The following is a 21,789-nucleotide window of genomic DNA, read 5'->3' as shown; positions in this document are numbered from 1 at the left end:
GGTGCAGTTTGGATTTCAAATGATAATGACCCTAAGTATACCGGGGGAAAAGTGGCCTGATGACAAAGTCAACAATTTTGAATGTTCATATCCCCCAAAAATATAACATAACAATAACAATCAGTCCCGTAGAAACTTGCCTCAGTTATACCAAATCTTTTGGGGGGTTTGGTTTTGCGTTGATGTGTCCATATCTGTCTACCTTGGAGGATCTCACTCAATGGGAGTGCCTGTTGGGTCCAGTGGGACAGTTGGCTCCCTAGAGGAGCTTTTATAATCTTATTGACAAGGCAGTGGCAAGAGTCTTTATCAAGCATGCATCTTGCTCAGCTATCTTTGCACAGAGACTTATTAGCTAGGTTAAAGCTAAAGCTAGCTTGTGCATCAGCTGTGATATGACATAATAGGTCAACGGCCCGTTTAACAAAGAAGATCTACTGAAAACTCTATTTTTTTTTTTTTTTTATTTAAATCAAGGAAAATCTGATTTTACTCAATGTCTGACACTGTAGTAAAATTCTCCCCAGAGGTAATTTGGTCAGGCAGGTTTTTGTTTATTTTCTGTCCTCTGTCTCCGCCTCCTTAAAGCCCTTTGTTTTATTTGGTGATTTAGTCAGGAGAGTTCTGTCATAGTTTTGTGTCAACAATAAAAAGAAATCAATCATTAGGTCCGTTGGTGACATTGGCTGTTAAAAACACAAACATAAGATGTCCTTTTAACGAGGATCCAGTTAAAGAACAAGCGGCATTAATTTGCAGAGAATTAAATACAGAGAGGGTTCCCAGACCGTGTAAAGATGTCGTATATATTTAGAAAGTTATCTCTATGAGTGCCTCTGCTTTGCCTTACAACCCATCACATAAATGCATGACCTTATCTATCCTCACATTTGCAGCATTGACTTCTTTAACAGGTATTTATAAGTAGGCCTAATTAATATCAGTGATAAAAACATTATAGAAAACAGCACAGTCAGAGAGCCACTTAGTATTTACTGTGTAATGGAAGACAGAAATAAAATGAGGAGGAAAATTATGAATTTTAATTATGACGCACAAAATAAATAAAATAAACCAATGCACCCCCACCATTAATCATTATTTATTAGAAAGACATTGAAGTCTAATGTAAAATGTAGATGGTAGAGTAAGACTGCAACAATAAGTTAAGGAAAAAAAGTACAGTAGGTAGATGAAGCAGCCGGCGTTGTTTAAAATATTCAATATAATGACTAGTTATTGTTTAAAAGTTTGAATATATTTACAAGGTTAATGCTGAATACGTTTCATGGATAAAATCCATGGTTATACTGTACAAAATATTGTTGCTCTCTGTTCTACTACTTACTATATATATGCTCCCAATCTGTAGAATTATTAGACAGCATGGGGTTAATTTCCTATGTTATGCTGATGATACTTAGCTATATCTAGCTATAAATCCAGATGAAGCTAACCCATTACTTAGAATACAGGAATGTCTTGAAGATATAAAAACCTGATGACTCTTATTGTTCTGCTCCTGAATGCAGACAAAAACAGAAGTTATAGTGTTTGGACCAGAGTCTTTGAAAAAGAAGCTGATTAGTCATTCACTCCATTTGGATGGGATTAAATTGATCTCAGATAACAGAGTAAAAAATAATGGTGTTATTTTTTTATCAGGACCTGTCATTTAAATCCCATATCAAAGAGGTTTCCAGAATTTCCTTCTTTCATCTGCAGAATTTTGCAAAAATAAAAAATCTCCTGTCCAGGGGTGATGCTGAGAAACTAGTCCATGCATTTGTTACTTCAAGGCTGGACTATTGTAATTCTTTACTATCAGGAAGTCCACAAACTGTAGCTAAAAGCCTTCAACTGATCCAAAATGCTTCATCCAGAATCCTGATGAAAATTAAAAATAGAGATCATATTTGTCATATCCTGGCTTCTCTTCATTGGCTTCCTGTTAAATCAGAATAGAATTTTAAATCCTCCTTCTCACATCTAAAGCCTTAAATGGCCAATCTCCATCTTACAGTATATCAGAGATATATTTGTTCCTTATGATCCAAATAGAGCACTTCGCTCTCAATCTGCAGGTTTACTAGTGGTTCCTAGAATTTCTAAAAGTAGAATGGGAGGCAGATCTTTTAGTTATCAGGCTCCTCTCCTGTGGAACCAACTACCAGTTTTAGTCCATGAGGCAGACATCCTGTCTACTTTTAAGGGTAGGCTTAAAACTTTCCTTTTTGATAAAGCTTATAGTTAGAGTGGTTCAGGTTATCCTGAGCTATCTCTTAACTATCGCTATAGTTATGCTGCTATAGGCTTAGACTGCTGGAGGACACAGGGGACCCCTTTTTCATTATTATACTTCATTCTATCTCTCTTCTCCCACTCTCCATTTTTTTGTAGTTCCATCTGTAACTCTATGCTCTCTCTGCTTCATCTGGTCTGTTCCTGTTACACCATCCTGGAGAGAAATATCAGCTGTGCTGCTGGTATCAACACCTTCGTTCCAGTCAATGAGTTGATGCAATCGACTGGTTCTCCTTAGATAGAAAACTGAATCAGTTTGACTGTATGATCTGGTTGAATTGTCTCTGTAAAGAGCCTTGGGATGACATGTGTTGTGAATTGGTCCTATATAAATAAACTGAATTGAATTCAGAGGCATGTTTGTTTTGACCAAATAATATTTTAGTAAAGAACAAACCTGCAGATGTCTCACAGCAGTGACCTTTATTATTAGCGAAAAGTTATAAGCGAATGGAAGCAAAGGGTTGCATGCTAAAGAAAAGCAATGCATAGTAACTGCATGATACATACTCCTATAAGGAATGTTAACACAATATATTATCTTGTAGAATATTTTTGTCAACCAGAAAAGTAAAGACTTAAACTACATACTTTTCTAAATAAAGGGTGATATATTAGTTTGGCCCTTACTGACATGTTTAAGGTATTATCAAACTGTATTTTATCTTTTTATCTATGTTTTACAATGCAGAAATCCATCCTACTTTCCCTTTAATGAGGCGAAGTTACCCTGTGCCCTTAGGAGAAAAAAAACACACAGAAAAACACAAGAAAATGCCATCCACTCTATGGTTTCCACTAGACAAGAGTTCACCTCAATTAAAAAGCGAAATATAAATCTGTATATTTACAAGATGTAGAAGGCAGCAACCATGGCTTTGAAAGGATATGAATGTCATTAGCAAATTTGTAGCGCTGAACGTCAAAGTCACACCTCTCTATCTCAATTTTCATTTAGCAACAAGTGTTATGAGTTATAAAATTCCTCCTGCCTAATGATTATCACATAAGATTACCTATCAAAAATGTGTAACGCTTATTTCCTGTGGTATAATGTTGTTACAAATGTTGTTTCCACGAAACACACACACAAAAAAACTTGCACTAGAGTACCAGGATGTTATGGATTGTTCCCATAACCAAGGTTGCTTGTTAGCTGGCATTTTTTCCTCACTTCTTTTGTTCTAAACGATTTTCCTTTCTTCAATCAATAAGAGATAAAATGGGGCAGGGTTAACTGTCCTAATTGTCCTTTTTGTTCCAGAGAAAGTATCGGAAATCCAATCCCAAGACAGCAAACACTAAGATTATGTGTTTTTGAATGGGTTTAATGGGTTTTTGCTCATCATGCTTGAAAAAGAAAAACACTACTTGAAAGTCATCAATGCTTCTACAGGGCAAAGGACTGCATTTTTTATATGCCAACAAGGACAGGTGGGCTTAGAGACAGAAATAAAAAGGGTTTGACCTGCAATCAACAAAGTTACAATAAAGTTCAGAGCAGTGCAACAATAGAATATCAAGATGCAATCAAAAATGAGTGGAAAAAAAACACTGCTGCTTGGAAAGAGAGAGAAAATAAAATAAACTGTACAACGATCTCTGGATGGAGTGAAAATTACAATGAGCTTACAAGCCCTGTAAGCTGCTCTCCTACAGCCATAGCTCACATATTTTTGCCTAAAGGAAGGTTTTAATGATGTCTAAATATTCATATAATACTGATCCTAAGTTATTAGGAAGCCCACCCTATCTTTCTTTTTTTTAATAACATATTAAATCTAGTTTTTTATTTTGCTTCGCACTTTTCGCACTTTTATTCCTAGCATCTAGCAAAAAAAAATATATAGCAAAATTTGCACATGGCAGGCAAATGAGTGGCTTGTATTATATAATTAAAGCTGTCAAAAACAGCAAATATATTTGTAACATTAATGTTCTACAAAGACTTTATAAGCTGACAAATAATTTACTAGCAGAGATCCAGAGCTCAGGTGAGTCATCTAAGTCAATTCCAGCCGTTTGAAGATCCTTTAATCAAGAACTGTAGCTATGCTTTTGTTTGAGTTGGGTCAGTCAATTTGGATATGAAAAAAAAAAATTCAGGTCCTCAGAAGACCTGTTTAGGTAGTACAATCTGTCACAACACTGCTGCATCAAGAATCTTTGCACTTTGTGATATTTGGCAGCTAAGTTTAAACCCTTAATTTTGACACTAACGGAATACACTTGGCAAAGTCTGGCAGATTTTATATGGGAGCGTGAAGTATTGATTGGGCATGCTTTCTCCTATATGTTTTAAAAGAAAACTAGGGAATAAAATAGTTTTAAAACTGGTCCATAGTGAAAGTGTATTTATCTGCAATTTTGAATTGTTTGCATTTGCAAGCACTTGTTGTCACAGCAAACAATAGGAGTGTTATCTTAATTGATCTCTCCAAATTGCTGCCTATCAGGGATTCTTGGAAATTTAAATGCACACACTGAAGCATTCAGCCCACAAAAACCAAGCCTGAAAAATATCTCCTTTTTTTCTAAAAAAAAATATGTTATTTTACGTTTTAACATAATCAGTTGTAGATGCTGTTTTTAAATTGGTTCACACAGCACTCTTGTTTCTGCTAGTCAAGCCCTATTTTTAACTGCGGATTGCCCCTGCTGACCCCACCTACATAATTGATTTAAATGAAAACCTCTTCTCATGCCCCTTAGTATTAAAGTGCTTTGGTTCTCCTGTGGTTCATTTTAGCTTTCTACAATATAAGTATAGGTAGATCTATCAAAAGAGTGTGATGGGTGGTGAGAAGTACAAAGTCTCCCCTGATGCCCTGATTGAAGGCTGACGCTCTCTGAGGAGACCTGACCCTGGGGCATCGACATAGGAGAAAATGGCACCAAGGGAAGGAGAAGAAGATGTAAGAAAAGTCAATATCGCCTGAACATACTTCATCCCTCTGTGGAACTGTTCAAAATGTGTTGAAGACCTCAAAGCCAAGCCAGAGTTAAAGAATCAACTTGGACATTGGTGGATTGAGACAAATCTTTTTTGCTTCCTTTTTTGCCCTATTGAACAATGTGGTGATCTGCCTCATTGATATATTTACATATCTACATTTCTGCTTAAAAAGTAAATAAAATAGTTAAACTCAATTTCGCAAACAAAAAAACCCAAAAGAAATCTAAATGAACATCTATCACAGAGCTGCATTTCTGCCTAATGGTTAACTGATTGCTGTTAAGTACAGTAACAGAAAGAAATCAGCCAATCTAAACATAGGAAGGTATTTGAAAAATACATTTGCTAGGAAATTAAACATATAAATTAGGACAAACTGAGTAATAAACCCACAATTTTTCCACAGAGTATTCTGTGGCATTGAAAGAATAAAAAATATCAAAAATTTTCATTTTTCACCCTAACTGGACATAAAAACAAACCATTACAGGAACATTCACCAATCAAGGTTCTTTCTTGTCTTAATAATGATACACAGTGGATCTGAATGTGTGCTTTTGGATTAATTTGGCTAAGATTTCTTTTGTGCAATTGCACCCTGAGTGAAAACACACTTAGGTTTGATTTGGATTTGATCAAGGTCCTTTTGGGGGCCCACAAAGAGGACATGGGTAGTTTTGTGTTGGTGAGTTTTTCTTCTTTTTAAAAGGAAAATCGTGATCTACAGTCGAACAAAATCTAACAAGAACAAGAAGACATTTAGTTTAAGGGGTTTTACTGAGTATTTTAGGTGCATTTTTGAAGTAGCACAATCTTTTTCTATGGTTGCATATGACATCTGCAAAATAATAAATGGATCTTAGTGATAATAGTGAAATTATTCTTGTTATTTAAATTAGTTCGTCTTTGTAGTTTATCTGCCCCTGTGGAAAAGTGTTTCTGCATGAATTTAAAAATCAACCCCATAAAATAGATTGTTTACTTCTGATAGCAACGTCCAGAAGTTAGGAAACTCTTCAATAACTACAAAACCACTTGTAAAATACTTCCATTCACATGATTTTCTATTTTCCTTCTGTTTGTTGTTCTTGACAGAAAGATGTAAATAGAAAACATTTTCCTCTCTTTTCAGTGTTATCCAGTCTGTCAGCTGCTTAAGTGAGCTGCCGAAAAGATGCAAAACAAAGCACTTTTTCATCTCTGCATCAGCCTTCCATAGCGATAATGCTTCAAAGCATGTAAAAAAAAAAAGAAAAAAAAGAAAAGCACTTGAGCTTTAACATGGCTTACACCTAATTTCAGTCCAGAAACCTAACAACCCCTGCTGCAGCTTTCTTTAGATTTGCTGACAACTCTGCTGCCCCACATTTTCACCATATACTTGGTCTCTGTTTAAATGTTTTGTCACTTACTGGTTTTAGTCAATTTCCACATACTGCATAGGCAAAGTACTTTATTTGATTCTGAGCTTCCAAACTTTCCACAAAATATATTTTCCTAATACTCTTTTTCTTGTCTTATTTTTTTCCCGTACATGCAATAAAATATCAGTGCAACAGCAAAAAGTTATAAAGTTTTGAATATTGTCATTTGTTCAAGAAAAAGCACTTCATGACATTTTTTAACCCTTGCATATTTGAACATCATACTGCTATGATTCCTTGTTTCTTAGTGTATGTTTGTTTAGATGAATGGTGCAAAGGGTTTAGTATGATATAGATGGAGGTACCTTATTTTTTACTTGTCCATCTCATCTTTTTACTTTACTGTATAACCATGTGTTTATCCAAGTTTAATGTTGTTTGGTTAAACATCCTGTTGGAGCTACATCAAACATTCAGTATCCTGGTAAGGTAGACTATTCATTATTACAGACAGAGGGTCAGCATAGCGAAGCATAAGGTTTAATGTTATTTCCAGTCGTGCAGTTTCTAAGGAGCTAGTTATGAATTCAATTAAATTATGATAAATTGAATTACACCATGTTCCCTTCCTAAACAGCTGCCTGGATCACTAGAAGCTGACAGACCCACTGAAGATAAGAAGAGTTAGATCGATGCAGTCAATCAGGATGGAACAAACAGGTTAGTTTTCCCGGGCCCAGGGTCGAGGGGGAGTTACAGTAGATAACAGGCCTCGCCGGCCATCAGCTTATTGTCCAAAACATTTGTCTTTCTAAAAGGCCCATTGTAAAAAAAAAAAACCCTCCCATAAGTTACAAAAAATATTTCCTACTATTTTCGTCCAGGCAGTAGCGGGAACGTAACCCCCACTCCAACAACATGGTTGGGACTCTGATGCTGCTTCCTTAAATCTATTAAGTTGCTCCAAAATAGTGTACAACATGATCACTGCATTAATCCTGGTAGAGGCAGGAACATATGAAGCCTTAATAGTTCTCTCTGCTCTGGGGCTTGCAACCTCTCCATTACCTCCACAAACAATCCAGCGATGGTCACCTTTAGAGGAATTTGCCTCTAGCTGAAGGTACAGCCTACCTGTGGTTCACTTTAAGCTACATAAATATGCACCGAATATTGAGACACAAGAATATCCTCATCTAACTCCTGTCTAAACTATGTATTAGAGCAGATTTCATCCTGTCCACTTTGAATGCTCCAAAATGTCCATAGTATTTCCTGAGTCATCTACTGCATCTACATTGCATTCCTCAGCTCTCAGATGTCTTTTTGGTCGCCCTTTGTTATGTTCTGACTGCAGCCAGGATTTAACATTTTAAACACAAAAGGTTAAAGTGCTTTTTTGTGGCATCATCCTCTATTAAATTAGGTTATGCTCAGATTTCTGTTTTTCAGAACTTGTGGCATTGAAGTCATCCTCCAGGACCAATGAAATCCACGATTTCAACCCTAATCAACCTTTTGTTCATTTTGGTATGTATTTTTTTTTTTCCCCTTCGGGCACAATGCTGCCTTCTGACCTCAAGTCAGAACATCTCAGTGTAGCTTGTTGAACTCTTATCCTGAGGTTCCACTGAACACATAAGCATCGCGTGTTCATATGTGCTCTGCTGCTGAAGTTGATCACAGGTGGACTGCATCAGGTTTATGAGGATCATTCCCTGAAGTTAAGAACGTTTGTTTGATTTGATGTGTCGCATTTAGGAGCCCAGGAGAAGTAAGAGACATTTATGACAGGAATACAAAAATATTGCTGCATGAGGTCCAGTGTGCTTAGTAGTTTGTATTTTCTAAATTCTATAAAATGCTTTTAACAGGACATTTTAATATTTAAATCATTTTAGCACAGATAAAGATGGATGTCTCTGAGATAAGTTTATATAAGTGATCTGTTGTTTCTAAAAGTTAGTGCTCCAAACATCCCAACAAGCTAATATTTTGATTCCTAGCTTTGATTACTAATTCACTTACTTTGATTACCAGCTGTCAAACAAACCCTATGTCCATAACCTGTTTGAACTACTGCATTTACTGAGAAATTAAGTTAATGATTGATAACTGATCATCCAAATTGTTAAGTCTAATCATTAAATGTTAGCAGCCCATTGATCGCAATTATCCAGTGGAAATGAGAGATATGTTTGTGGTCATTATTCTAATTAGAAAAATACATTTTTTATTGTTAAATTACAATTATAATTTTAATTCAATATTTATCAATCATAACTACAGAACAACAGTTTTCTGCAGATTCTGAAAAGCACTTTAAAAAAGAGCCTTGGGTCAGGACTCAGTTGTTTAAGCCAATGAATTACATTCTTTCAAAGGTGCTGTAGAGATTTGTCCCTGTGATAAATGTGACATGAGACCATTAATTAGGATGAACAGAAAAATTACACTTTGAAAATTAGATTTGTGACACATGTTCAACATAACAGCACAACCTTGACTCCTTTCTTCTGGAGAAGCAAATAATTTCATTATATTTTGTTTTAAAAAAAGAAAAGGACAGCAACCAAATAGTTTAGGTCAGGGAAAAAAAAAGATAATTTTAACTAGTGCCTTGAATTAATGTTCTCTAAACCCAAACCTTTTGACCTCTTAGAATTAAAGAAAGCAATGGTTATTGGTTATTGTTATCAAAAAAAAAAAAAAAAAACGACAGAAATGAATAAGAACTTGTAAAATTAGAGCACTTAAAATGACCCTGAAGCCAACTTAGAATCCAAAATAAACCTAATTTATTATAATACTCTATACTATACTATGATTTTTTTTCCAGCATTTTCTTATCCTGTGATTATGTAAACACCCATTCTCTTGTAGGTTTCCATGGTTTCTTCTCTTTATGTCACTGGTTGGACAGCTCATTAATCTTTAAAAGGGTTTCAGTCCACTCATTACATGTCCCATTTACTGTATATTCACCGCACAACACTCAACTTTTCATAATGAGATGGAAGAAGTAGAGAAAATGGAGATGTTTGGAGTGGAGTGCTGGTATCAAGCAGGTGTAAAATTAAATGCATGAAAAGAAGAGGGGGCATATTATCAACAAAGTTTAAGAATAGATTGAGTAAACTCTGCCTCTATAATGGACATCTCTGGCTCTAAAGTCTGGACTTTAAAACCTAGCTTTGCATTTATCCAAGTAATTTATTCTGTATGATATTTTAGCACAAAAAAGCACACATAGAAGGCAAAATTATTTCTACTGGTTTAATATTATAAATTTTATAGCTTATTATAGAACTTAGAAAGGGTTTAGCAAATTGATTAAATATAAACTACTATTTATATATAAAAGAAAATGCAGTAATTTTATGAGAAGAAAAATGAAGCAATTAAAAGAAATTTCCTAAGCTCTTACAGAAAGACTCATTTTTATCAAGCTGATTAAAAATATTTCTTTTTGACAGCTCTCTTATTTTTCAAATTGTTTTTATGCCCTACATTTAGCTGGACAATTATTTTTTATTATTATTTTTTTAAATCTACAAATCTGTTGTGAAGATTGTGATCTGTTTTGCCATCATCCGCTGGGGTAACAACATCAGAACAAATGACTTAATAAGCTGAACAAGCTGATTAAAAAAGGGCCGCTCTGTTTTAGGAACTCGTCTAGAACCTGTGGAGATGATATCACAAAGAAGAATTATCAGGAAATGAAGAAAATGATTGAAAACAGGGAGCATTTCCCTCAGAAGACTGTTGGACAAAAACAGAATATCAGAGGCTTCTCCAGATCCGACAGAGAAACTGCTACAGCAGATCCTTCCTGCTTACAGAAAACAAGTAAAATAATTTTTTATGGATTATTATCACACATTTTAGATCTTATTATAGAATCTGGATGGGGTTCAGAAAAAAAAAAAAAAAAAGAGACTTCCAATGATATATCAAAGAAAATGCATTAGTTTTATGAGAAGACAAAAGAAGCAATTACAAGCAATTTATTGTTTGTAAATTAAATGTAAATATTGACAAATTGTTTAATTGCTACAACAACTGGCTAAAAAACAAAAAGTAGTTAATACCAGTACTGTTTTTGTCAATGATGACGATGACGAAAGTATGCTCTTTTCTTCATGACGGTGACGAAACCTGACAAGCTAAACATGGATCTTTGATGATGAAAACATGACAAGTCATAGGTGTGACTTTTCTTCAAAGAGACAAAACTAAATGAAAATTAGCGGGTTGTTGGTCAGACGTGTAAAATTGTGCTGTAATCTGTTAGACAAGTTAAGCAGTATCAGTTGTGCTGATGCATCTTGTTTGGTCAGGCAGCCCACCTGGCGTGCAGCGGTTCACATTCTGCATGCCCACAGATGGATCATGGCAGCAGTGGCAGGGGTAAAAATAACCTGGAATGGTCCGGTACCAAACGCTGAACTCTGACAAACTGTGCTCTTCCAGTGGTGCTTTTGCAGAAACGTGCAGCAAGTCTCCACTTCACGCTCCACACCAATGGTTCTCTCTCCAGAAAATGTCTCTTCCTGCTCAATAAACTATATGTGGCTGATCATCCTCTGTCAAATGTAAAAAATCCCTTTCTCTAACTGTCAGGATTTTATTTCTTCAAGCTCACCAGAGGTGATGTTAAACATTCTTTCATTTCTACCAAAAGGTATCTCTAAATTATATCCAAAGAAAATATTTAATTGCAACATTGGATAAAGAGTCAGTTGAAAAGGTACAGAGATCTTTGAATATTTCTCTCTCCTAGTTATTGTTTCTATCAACTCAAGTATTATGTAAATGTTTCCTTGTATTGTCATTAAAATATTTTCTCATTTTAGCATATTTATTCAATTCAATAGGTCTGGATTGCCATGGCGTTACAAGGCAATTATGAACGTTCTGTATGTATTTTTTTTTTATATCAGACCCCTTTGAATTTAAATCTACTTTGACCCCTGAGCAGTGGTAACTGTTTTTGTTTTTCTGTTTTTGGAGAAATGAAGATTCTATTGATCTATGTGTAATGCATAATTCATAGTAGATCAGGAAATATTTGCTTCAGAATGGAAACCTTATATTTTTTAAACCATTCCTTTATTGTATATTTTGTTAACTTGTCTGTCTTCTATATTAACCAATATGATGTGTTGAAGTAAAACTGCTATTTTCACAGCTTCTGTGAGACACTTTTTTATAAAGTAGGGCAATCATATATAAAAAAGTTTATTTGAATTCTATAAATCAAAGTTTTCTGCCCAACAGCAATTATGACCTGCATGGCAGCATTCTATACCCAGCTATTGCAGTATCTAGGCTAGAGCTGTCAGTTTGCTAAAGAATTTTGTTGGTATTCTAAATTGTAAGGGTTCACTTTTTTTACAACATAAAGGTGACTAAAACTAGACTAAAACCTAAGTTTTAGTTGAGTAAAACTGACTAAAATTATAACATTGTAATAACTAAAATGCGACTAAAAATAATAATAGTTTTCATCCTGGAGACTAAAACTAAGGCTAAATCTAAGATGGCTGTCAAAAACACACTGGTTAGTAATTTAGTGTATTTAAGGAATTGTTCAAAAATAAACAGTAAAAAAAAAAAAAAAAAAAAAAAAACAACAAACAAACAAAAAAACCTGGTGTCATAGATTTAGTAATTTTTAGAAAAACATGCAAACTTTTTAAAAGAGTTTAGCACAGTATTAAAAAAAAAACAACAACAAAAGAAACCCCCTAAAAGCTAGGTCTATTGGGCCCATATTAGAAGTCTTTAGCATAGCTTACAATGCTCAGTTTCAAATGCTTTAGACAAAACTCTAAAAATAAAGCTCAGTTTAATAGACGACATCCAAAAGCGCCAGTAAGAATAGTAAAATGTGGACAGTGGTCTTCACTGTCCACATAGATTGTTGCATTTTTATATTTTTATGTAAATCAATCACAGGGCAGTGCATCGTATTTGCTAGGTGACACCTTAACAGTGCAACTATGGCCTTCAGTCAGAGGCTCACATTCAGTGTTGTTAAGGAGACTTGAAAAAATTATAATCTTAAAATCCTAAAGCCGGGCATACACTGCGATTTTTTTCAGTCGTTGTACGCATCTACTGCTCACACTGTACGACTAACCGCAGGGTTTAGTCGTACAGTGTGAGCTTACAACTCACGATTTATGTTCGACCCCACGCTCTGATGAAATCTACCTGCTCACACTGCACGACTAAAAATCACGTCGGACTCAGCACCGCAGTGAGATGGGGCTGCTCTGACTCGTCTATCCAGAAGCCAAACGAGTAGAAGGGGAATATTAAGCTCACTGTAGTGAAACTCACTGCCTTGCAATTTGTGCATTTTTGAGCTGAAAGCCCTAAAAAGAAAAGACATGGCTGAGAAAACGTGGCTACTAAGGTCTGTCAATTTTACAGACAGAATTCCATTTCACCCACTGCATCCCCGCCATGCTTCTGTGTTTACATCAAAGATGTTTGATTTTCTCCCCTCCGTTGCGGGTAAATCACTCAGTGACCTCACGATTCCGGAATCGGGAGGTGGTCGTGAGAAGCCGCTACTCGTTACCCCCTGTACACTATGTGACTCACGATGCAAGATCAGGCTAAAAGTCGGCCTGATCGAAAGATTCTCGCCTGAATGGAAAATCACCCCGAAAATCGCACAGTGTATGCCCGGCGTAAGGGACCTGCAGGTTTAGTTTTTTAATTGATTGGTTTTAGGTTCTTTTGTTTTCAGTTCATTCCACTATGTAATGACTGAATATTTCTAACTGGAATATTTTATTTATTTGTATGTTCTTTATATGCAGTGTTTGGTTTCCTCAATTTCCAGTTTTCTCTTAGCATCAGTCTCAGGCCGTTTCTCAATATGTGTACTTGTGCATTCTCATGTGCTCGTATACTCGTGAAATGTCATCAACCTCAGCCCTAGTACTGTTCCAATTCACAAGAACAGCAGACCGAGAACAGACAAGTTCCCCGGATGATGTTCTTGCCCCTCCCTATTTACCAAATATGCAACAGTGCAGACTTGTCCGTTCTTGAGATTGACAGCTGTCCCAGCATGCACTGCGACAGCAGCAGCTTTCAATGGAGCGTCCATTGAAAGTTAAAAGTTCTCTTTTCTGTTGCTGTTGTTCAATAAAAATATGTTTTGAGATAATTTGAGGTGAAAATATTATACTTTAAATCGTCACTATAAGGTCCATTTACCGATTTAATGCATAATAAAAAAAAATTAAAAATTCTGAACTTAAGAGGACCGCAGCAATCAGCTGACCTCCGAGACTAACAGCAGCCAGTGCTAACTTCAGGACATCTGCAGCAGCCCTCTCTCGGCATAGCCGTGTCTGAAGTACCGCTAGCTTTGACGGCAAATTGTTTTGTTTTATTTTTGCAAAATGTTCATTTGATTTGTGCTTATCTGACTGTGCTAATTATTATTACCCCACTAAATGAAAAAAGTCAGAATTTATTATTATCTAGAGACTATTAATAACAGGAGGTGAAATGCAGCTGTAGACGAGCTGGGCATGTGGTGATGTCACGAGTACGCATCTGTTCCAATTGACCCATATTTCTGCTGCATGCTCCTGTTTTCCCCAAGTCCATACTTTCCTGTGTTCTTCTCAAGAACATACTCAACGAAGACACAAGTCCATACTGGCGTTCTTGTGAATTCAGAAACAGCCGTAGACTGATGCTAAGAAAAACTGTAGTTCATGGTTGGCACCACATTTTAATATCCATACTCTTTTACTAAAAAGGTTGCTTTAGTTGTTTTATAACTAAACAATTAGTTATTTTATAACCAAAGCAACAATTTCTTGTGCGATCCTGTTGGATCTCTGTCTGGTTGCTAGTTTCTCTGAAAGAGAAACTTGAACTTCTATCCACAGCAGTATAACTCTCTCTCTTTCTGTCAGTGTCTTCTACTCTCTCACTTCCTTTCCTTGTCAGTCCTTATCACTTCTAGCAGTCCTGCATCCACCTCTATCAGTCTTGTTGAGTGTCAAATTTCAGTGTCACTCCTTTCTGTCTCCACTCTCCAGTCTTTTTTTCCCACTATCTACCTTAGAAATTTTAAAGTATATTGGTTTTTACAATACTTTAATGCGTGTTAAGCTTCTCTCTTTTTTTTTTCTATCTTGATCTCTTTATATTTGTTCTGTAATCTTTAATGGTTTCCTCCTGTGTGCAAGACCACGTTAACAGAATATGCTCTAAAGCTAGATAAGGCAAATCGTGAATTCAGGGAGGCTTTTGTGCAAGTTGAGAAAATCCTCTACAGGCAGCTTTGGCAAGATTTTACATGTGGCCTGAATGACCTCATTCATGGAAATGTTTGAAGTGATAAATGCCACAAAGCGAAAACCCTGGCCCAGTCATCACCAACATTCTTAATTTTCAACATAGTATGCAAAATGTTTCTATGTGTAGATTACTTTTACTTTTGTCTTTCCTATTTGAATTAAAAATGGTAATTACATTTATTTTCATATTTGAAATTGAGAAATAAAGTAAAAAAAAAAAACTGTAGTGAGAAGAGTATGTTTGTATTTCAGGATTCAACATTTCTAACAAAAACTGTACCTTAAAATCATGTAGGGAATATTAAATCAAGCAAAACAATATCACCCAGCTGTATTTATAAAGTTGTTCATGTGAGTTTAAAAAACAAAAAACACCTCCATTTCTCCAAACAGCTCTGTCAACAGCTGTACAATTTCTTATTCGTTTGAGTCATGGCGACCACACACTTGCTTAGGTAACCAGACCTTAGATCAGTTTTTTTTTTGGTTCTGAAGACATTTTGGCTATTCTTTAGCACTGATTTATCTATTCAGATAACAAAATTGTCTCAAAAACGAAATCAGCAACTCTTCAGTTCTGTACATTAAAGATATTTCTTTCTTAAAATATAACATTTTTTTTTATTTAAATCTCATGGTGGATAAGTTTTAAATCCGTTTTGATATTCTATTTTCTGCAGATTCACATTTACTTGACTCCTCTACCAATAAAGCATAATTAGTGCTGTTGTAGGCCTGGTGAGTAATGGTTTGGTCACATGAAAGACAGGACCCTTTTTTCTACTCTGTTGGCTTTAATGCTACACAGGTTGTTTTGAGAGATATCTAAATGTGGACCGGAATGAAAATAACAAGGCAGCCCATCAGTCCATAAAAGTTATGTGATGTGATTTGTAGAGAAACAAACACAACAACATCCATGCACTGCCCCTCAAGCGACGACAGTAAAAAAAGGAGAGCCAGAAGAGGTTGTGTCCAAGATGTCATTGAAACAAACATGCAACAAGAGGCTCAAGTGCATAATGACCTAAAAATAATCAAATTTGGTTTAAAGAAAGAATTGGTTCTTAGAGGTATTGCACCACTGACAATGAAACTAAAATCCCTAATGTTCATTGTTTCATCAGTGTAATAAGTTAATATTTTAGGTGGAATCTTTAGCAGCCATGTTTCTTGTCCATCCACCCATTTTGGGAGTTCTGCATGATCAGAACTCCCAAGGGAATTTCAGGGAGCGTATCCCTCCAAGAAAATGGTTGTTGACACTGTGTATTTCCATTGTCTGTCTGATGTGAGAAGTACATTAAAGCACAATCTGATATAGAAGCTAACAGGTTAAGACCACATTACAAACTTCAGTCCTACAGATAGGAAGACAAACCTTTTAAACTGTAAAATGCAAAAAAAAATTAATTTCAGTTTTAAAGGAAATGTCCGGTCACATTCAGAATACAAACTTCTGAAAGTACTTTAAGTATGAAATTATTACATACTTTTCAGTAAACAATAAGTGTTTTTAATTAGGAGTAATTTCATCTGAATGTGCTCTACATCCATGTTTGTCAAAGAACACTACTGACACCTACCGGTTTGTGACGTTACGGTGCGAGATCGGCTGTTGAGCAAGTCTGCTGTATCTGGTGTTTGTCACAACGCGCTATTATCCATGATGGTGATGACCAGTGCACTATGTGAATCAGAGAGTAATGGGTTTATGACATGTTTTTCTCTGGCCAGAAGTTCAATGGCAAATCCTCCCTCTTCAGGTTGGCAATCCAACGATGAACTGGAAAGGTGAAATAACTCTTTTTTCTTTTTATTTCACTTTTACCCGATATATTACAACATCCAGCTGCAATGCATGTGTGCATTGTCAGTTAAACTATAGCTCTCACAAAATTCAATGGTGAAGTCCTCTGGAAATCTTAAGTAATTGTTGTTGATTGCAGATGTGTCTAGTAGTTCCCATTGATTTTGCTTGTAAAACGGGGAAAATGGCGCTAGGCTTACCGCACTGTGACATCAATGATGGAAGATGTCAGGAGTGAGGTGTTACTATGTTTGAGCAAACATGGCCTTTCCCAGACTCAGTGATCGCAACGAAAATTATTGTTTTTATTTTTTTAACTGATTAACATTAAATTAATCAAATCCCTGCAAACATATTAGTTTTAGATATAAATATTGACCCATTGATTATTTGTTGCTGACTGGACTTTTCCTTTAAAAAATANAAAAAAAAAACTGTAGTGAGAAGAGTATGTTTGTATTTCAGGATTCAACATTTCTAACAAAAACTGTACCTTAAAATCATGTAGGGAATATTAAATCAAGCAAAACAATATCACCCAGCTGTATTTATAAAGTTGTTCATGTGAGTTTAAAAAACAAAAAACACCTCCATTTCTCCAAACAGCTCTGTCAACAGCTGTACAATTTCTTATTCGTTTGAGTCATGGCGACCACACACTTGCTTAGGTAACCAGACCTTAGATCAGTTTTTTTTTTGGTTCTGAAGACATTTTGGCTATTCTTTAGCACTGATTTATCTATTCAGATAACAAAATTGTCTCAAAAACGAAATCAGCAACTCTTCAGTTCTGTACATTAAAGATATTTCTTTCTTAAAATATAACATTTTTTTTTATTTAAATCTCATGGTGGATAAGTTTTAAATCCGTTTTGATATTCTATTTTCTGCAGATTCACATTTACTTGACTCCTCTACCAATAAAGCATAATTAGTGCTGTTGTAGGCCTGGTGAGTAATGGTTTGGTCACATGAAAGACAGGACCCTTTTTTCTACTCTGTTGGCTTTAATGCTACTCAGGTTGTTTTGAGAGACATCTACATGTGGACCGGAATGAAAATAACAAGGCAGCCCATCAGTCCATAAAAGTTATGTGATGTGATTTGTAGAGAAACAAACACAACAACATCCATGCACTGCCCCTCAAGCGACGACAGTAAAAAAAGGAGAGCCAGAAGAGGTTGTGTCCAAGATGTCATTGAAACAAACATGCAACAAGAGGCTCAAGTGCATAATGACCTAAAAATAATCAAATTTGGTTTAAAGAAAGAATTGGTTCTTAGAGGTATTGCACCACTGACAATGAAACTAAAATCCCTAATGTTCATTGTTTCATCAGTGTAATAAGTTAATATTTTAGGTGGAATCTTTAGCAGCCATGTTTCTTGTCCATCCACCCATTTTGGGAGTTCTGCATGATCAGAACTCCCAAGGGAATTTCAGGGAGCGTATCCCTCCAAGAAAATGGTTGTTGACACTGTGTATTTCCATTGTCTGTCTGATGTGAGAAGTACATTAAAGCACAATCTGATATAGAAGCTAACAGGTTAAGACCACATTACAAACTTCAGTCCTACAGATAGGAAGACAAACCTTTTAAACTGTAAAATGCAAAAAAAAATTAATTTCAGTTTTAAAGGAAATGTCCGGTCACATTCAGAATACAAACTTCTGAAAGTACTTTAAGTATGAAATTATTACATACTTTTCAGTAAACAATAAGTGTTTTTAATTAGGAGTAATTTCATCTGAATGTGCTCTACATCCATGTTTGTCAAAGAACACTACTGACACCTACCGGTTTGTGACGTTACGGTGCGAGATCGGCTGTTGAGCAAGTCTGCTGTATCTGGTGTTTGTCACAACGCGCTATTATCCATGATGGTGATGACCAGTGCACTATGTGAATCAGAGAGTAATGGGTTTATGACATGTTTTTCTCTGGCCAGAAGTTCAATGGCAAATCCTCCCTCTTCAGGTTGGCAATCCAACGATGAACTGGAAAGGTGAAATAACTCTTTTTTCTTTTTATTTCACTTTTACCCGATATATTACAACATCCAGCTGCAATGCATGTGTGCATTGTCAGTTAAACTATAGCTCTCACAAAATTCAATGGTGAAGTCCTCTGGAAATCTTAAGTAATTGTTGTTGATTGCAGATGTGTCTAGTAGTTCCCATTGATTTTGCTTGTAAAACGGGGAAAATGGCGCTAGGCTTACCGCACTGTGACATCAATGATGGAAGATGTCAGGAGTGAGGTGTTACTATGTTTGAGCAAACATGGCCTTTCCCAGACTCAGTGATCGCAACGAAAATTATTGTTTTTATTTTTTTAACTGATTAACATTAAATTAATCAAATCCCTGCAAACATATTAGTTTTAGATATAAATATTGACCCATTGATTATTTGTTGCTGACTGGACTTTTCCTTTAAAAAATATTTCTTTCAAATTAGTATTAATTCAGTTTTTTGAGAAACTATATTTTGAGTTTCATTAGGTTAAATAGGGTGTTGTGTGTTCAGAATACATTTATTTATAAGAATCGGGTTCTATTTTCCTATCAATTACAGAAATGACTGTACCATATCATTAAAGATTACTAAGATGGCAGAGAGTTATATAAAACACTTACTTTAGATCCTGAAATGGTTCTGCCCGTACGTGTGAAGTCTCAACAGAATGGCTAAACACTACTCCTTCGTCTCCTGTAAAAAGGGAAAAACAATCAAATAAAACAAAACAAAAAAGTAATTTTAACATTAACTACTTTGTAATCATAAAAATTACTTGCAATATTTGCTTATAATTTAAACTAATTTTCATGGATTAAACAATCACTGATGGCGCAGAGCAAAATTTGTTAATGGGGTAGTTAACAAGAAAACCGTAAACAAGATACATCGAATATAATGAAAAGAAAGGAAATAAAATGCGTAAATATACCTCAAAGATAACATCATTGCATCATGATTACATGAATTGCACTGCATAAAGCAAACATAAAGTAGCTGCATCTTCGAAAAAGGCAGCAGCTAGAAAACTAAAACTAAGAGCAGATCATTTTCACTAAGTCTGAATGTCTACTCGAGCAGAGCAGAGGTCCATCAGAATTAAACAGCCTGGGTAGACACTGCATCTCTGCTGGTTCTACCCCTGATGCTGCTTAGCCTCCTGCCTGAGGGGAAAGAGGCAAACACTGTGTGTGCAGGTGTGTGGGATCTCTGCATTAATGGTAAACCATCACCCTGTGTTTGCTGAGTGTGAAGATACGAAAAATAGGATAAGGCAAGTATTCCAGCTAATTTAAAAATCTTGTTTTTATAAATTTTTGTTAGTAAGCAGATGCTGAATTATCTGCTGTTTTAAATTTTAAAGGAAATGCTAAAAGTAATTGGTTAACATGCTTTAATTAGGCTGAGACTGCATTATCCTTCTTCCAACACACGCCTTTTTCCATGGAAGGAATAAGGTTGCCTCTGATATAAAGACGTGCTTAGCCCCCTGTGTCCAGCAGCCACCTCTGCAGCTGTGAACAGATGTTTGGCAGTAGCTCTTGCTGAGACGATAGAGGGTATAGTGAAAGCTCAGCACCGCGGCAAATTTAATACTGCATGAGGCAAAGTCACTGGTGGGCTCACAGATAACAAGACGGCTGACTCGGTGTTTGAAAATGAAGCAGACAAGTATCTTTTGAAAGAAATTCAGAAAACTGATCCAAAACTCAAGTCTTTGCAAATTAGAAAAATTAAAGGGAAATGTTTTACTGTTGGGGACCTACTGTATATACAGTAATGCTCTTCGTCTTGCCAACAACAATTTGACTTTCGTTTTCCAGCTTCTTGTGGGGATTTTGATGCTTCTCTTTTGTGTACATGAAATGTTAATGAGTTTCTCACCCTCGGTTTGATGGCACCTTTCCCAATTCAGAATACCCATGGAGGGTTTTCAAAGCACAGTCACTGACCTGAAACATGCAGGCCCTCTATGAAACTCACATAAAATTCTGTGGTACTGTCACTTATTTTGAAATGTGAAAAATACCAGCATATATAAACAATGTCAGTCTTCTCTTTCTCTGTCACTTAGTGAAGGACAAAAAGCATTCACCTCATCCCTAAAACTTTGCCCTCATTCTTTCAGAGTGCCTCTAATGGACGAATCTTCCAAATTGCCTTCAGCTCTATGTAAATATCGGATTTAGCAAGTTAACCTTCAGACTTCAGTTCATGGGGTTTGTGTGATCACACAGCCTACATATCTATCACAAACATTACGACCAAAATGATTATAATGTGATTATTTTCTATTTTTTCATATATATCATTCATAGCAGTAGATTGGCTTTTTCAACATATTAAGGAACATTTATTTTGCTCATTTTGAGGCAATCTTAAACATTGAAGCTGTGTTTATTTATTACAACGGATCTGGAGTTTCTTTATGGCCAATTGTGTTGCACATCTTACATCCACAGGATGTAGCATTGTGTAGAGACAGATCTGGATGAGGACAGGGACTGTCTACAGTTCAGTTATTGAGTAGTTTAATAGTAAAATATTTTTAGTCATTCTAATATTAAACAAATATTCAGAATTGGTGGCATTCATAATTTGATGCAGAAAAAAAGGAAAGATTGAGTAACTAACTGAAAAGGCTTTTTAGAAACTTTAATGCTCTAATTTAAGCCAATAAATGTCTCAACACCCGATAGTCAGTGATTCCTTTTGCAGATGAGCATCCGTTTCAGTGCAACTGGGCATTGGTGACGTACCCAAAACAATCAGGCTTGTGTTAAATGATAAAACAATATTTTCTTCCTAGGAATTTGTACCTGGAAGACTCACATACCCAAGGAACCATAACATACAATACATTTTTTTTCAAATTGTGTGGATTTAGGTTTACATGCAGATAAGTCATTGCGATAAATGCCCGATCAAACATCTAATGTAAACATTCCTGTCAGAGTATTTTCATTGGATATGGTGGGATCTAAATTACATAG

The 21,789-nt window shown here is 35.6% G+C and overlaps 1 protein-coding gene across 1 annotated transcript in view; it reads right to left on the bottom strand.

Moving 5' to 3' along the window:
* Positions 1-21,789, bottom strand: part of sgcz (sarcoglycan zeta) — a gene marked incomplete at its 3' end in the record, with an annotated part of 392,881 nt that overhangs the window by 18,194 nt on the left and 352,898 nt on the right. Inside the window, exon 6 of the mRNA XM_015390396.1 lies at positions 19,417-19,489. Coding sequence (XP_015245882.1) covers positions 19,417-19,489 — 73 coding nt within the window. The remainder of the gene's footprint in view (positions 1-19,416; positions 19,490-21,789) is intronic.

This window comes from Cyprinodon variegatus, unplaced genomic scaffold, assembly GCF_000732505.1.
Source record: "Cyprinodon variegatus isolate N-32 unplaced genomic scaffold, C_variegatus-1.0 Scaffold496, whole genome shotgun sequence".
Taxonomy (NCBI): Eukaryota; Metazoa; Chordata; class Actinopteri; order Cyprinodontiformes; family Cyprinodontidae; genus Cyprinodon; species Cyprinodon variegatus.
Note: the sequence above shows the minus strand (reverse complement) of the source record. Positions and strands in the feature narration are given on the sequence as shown.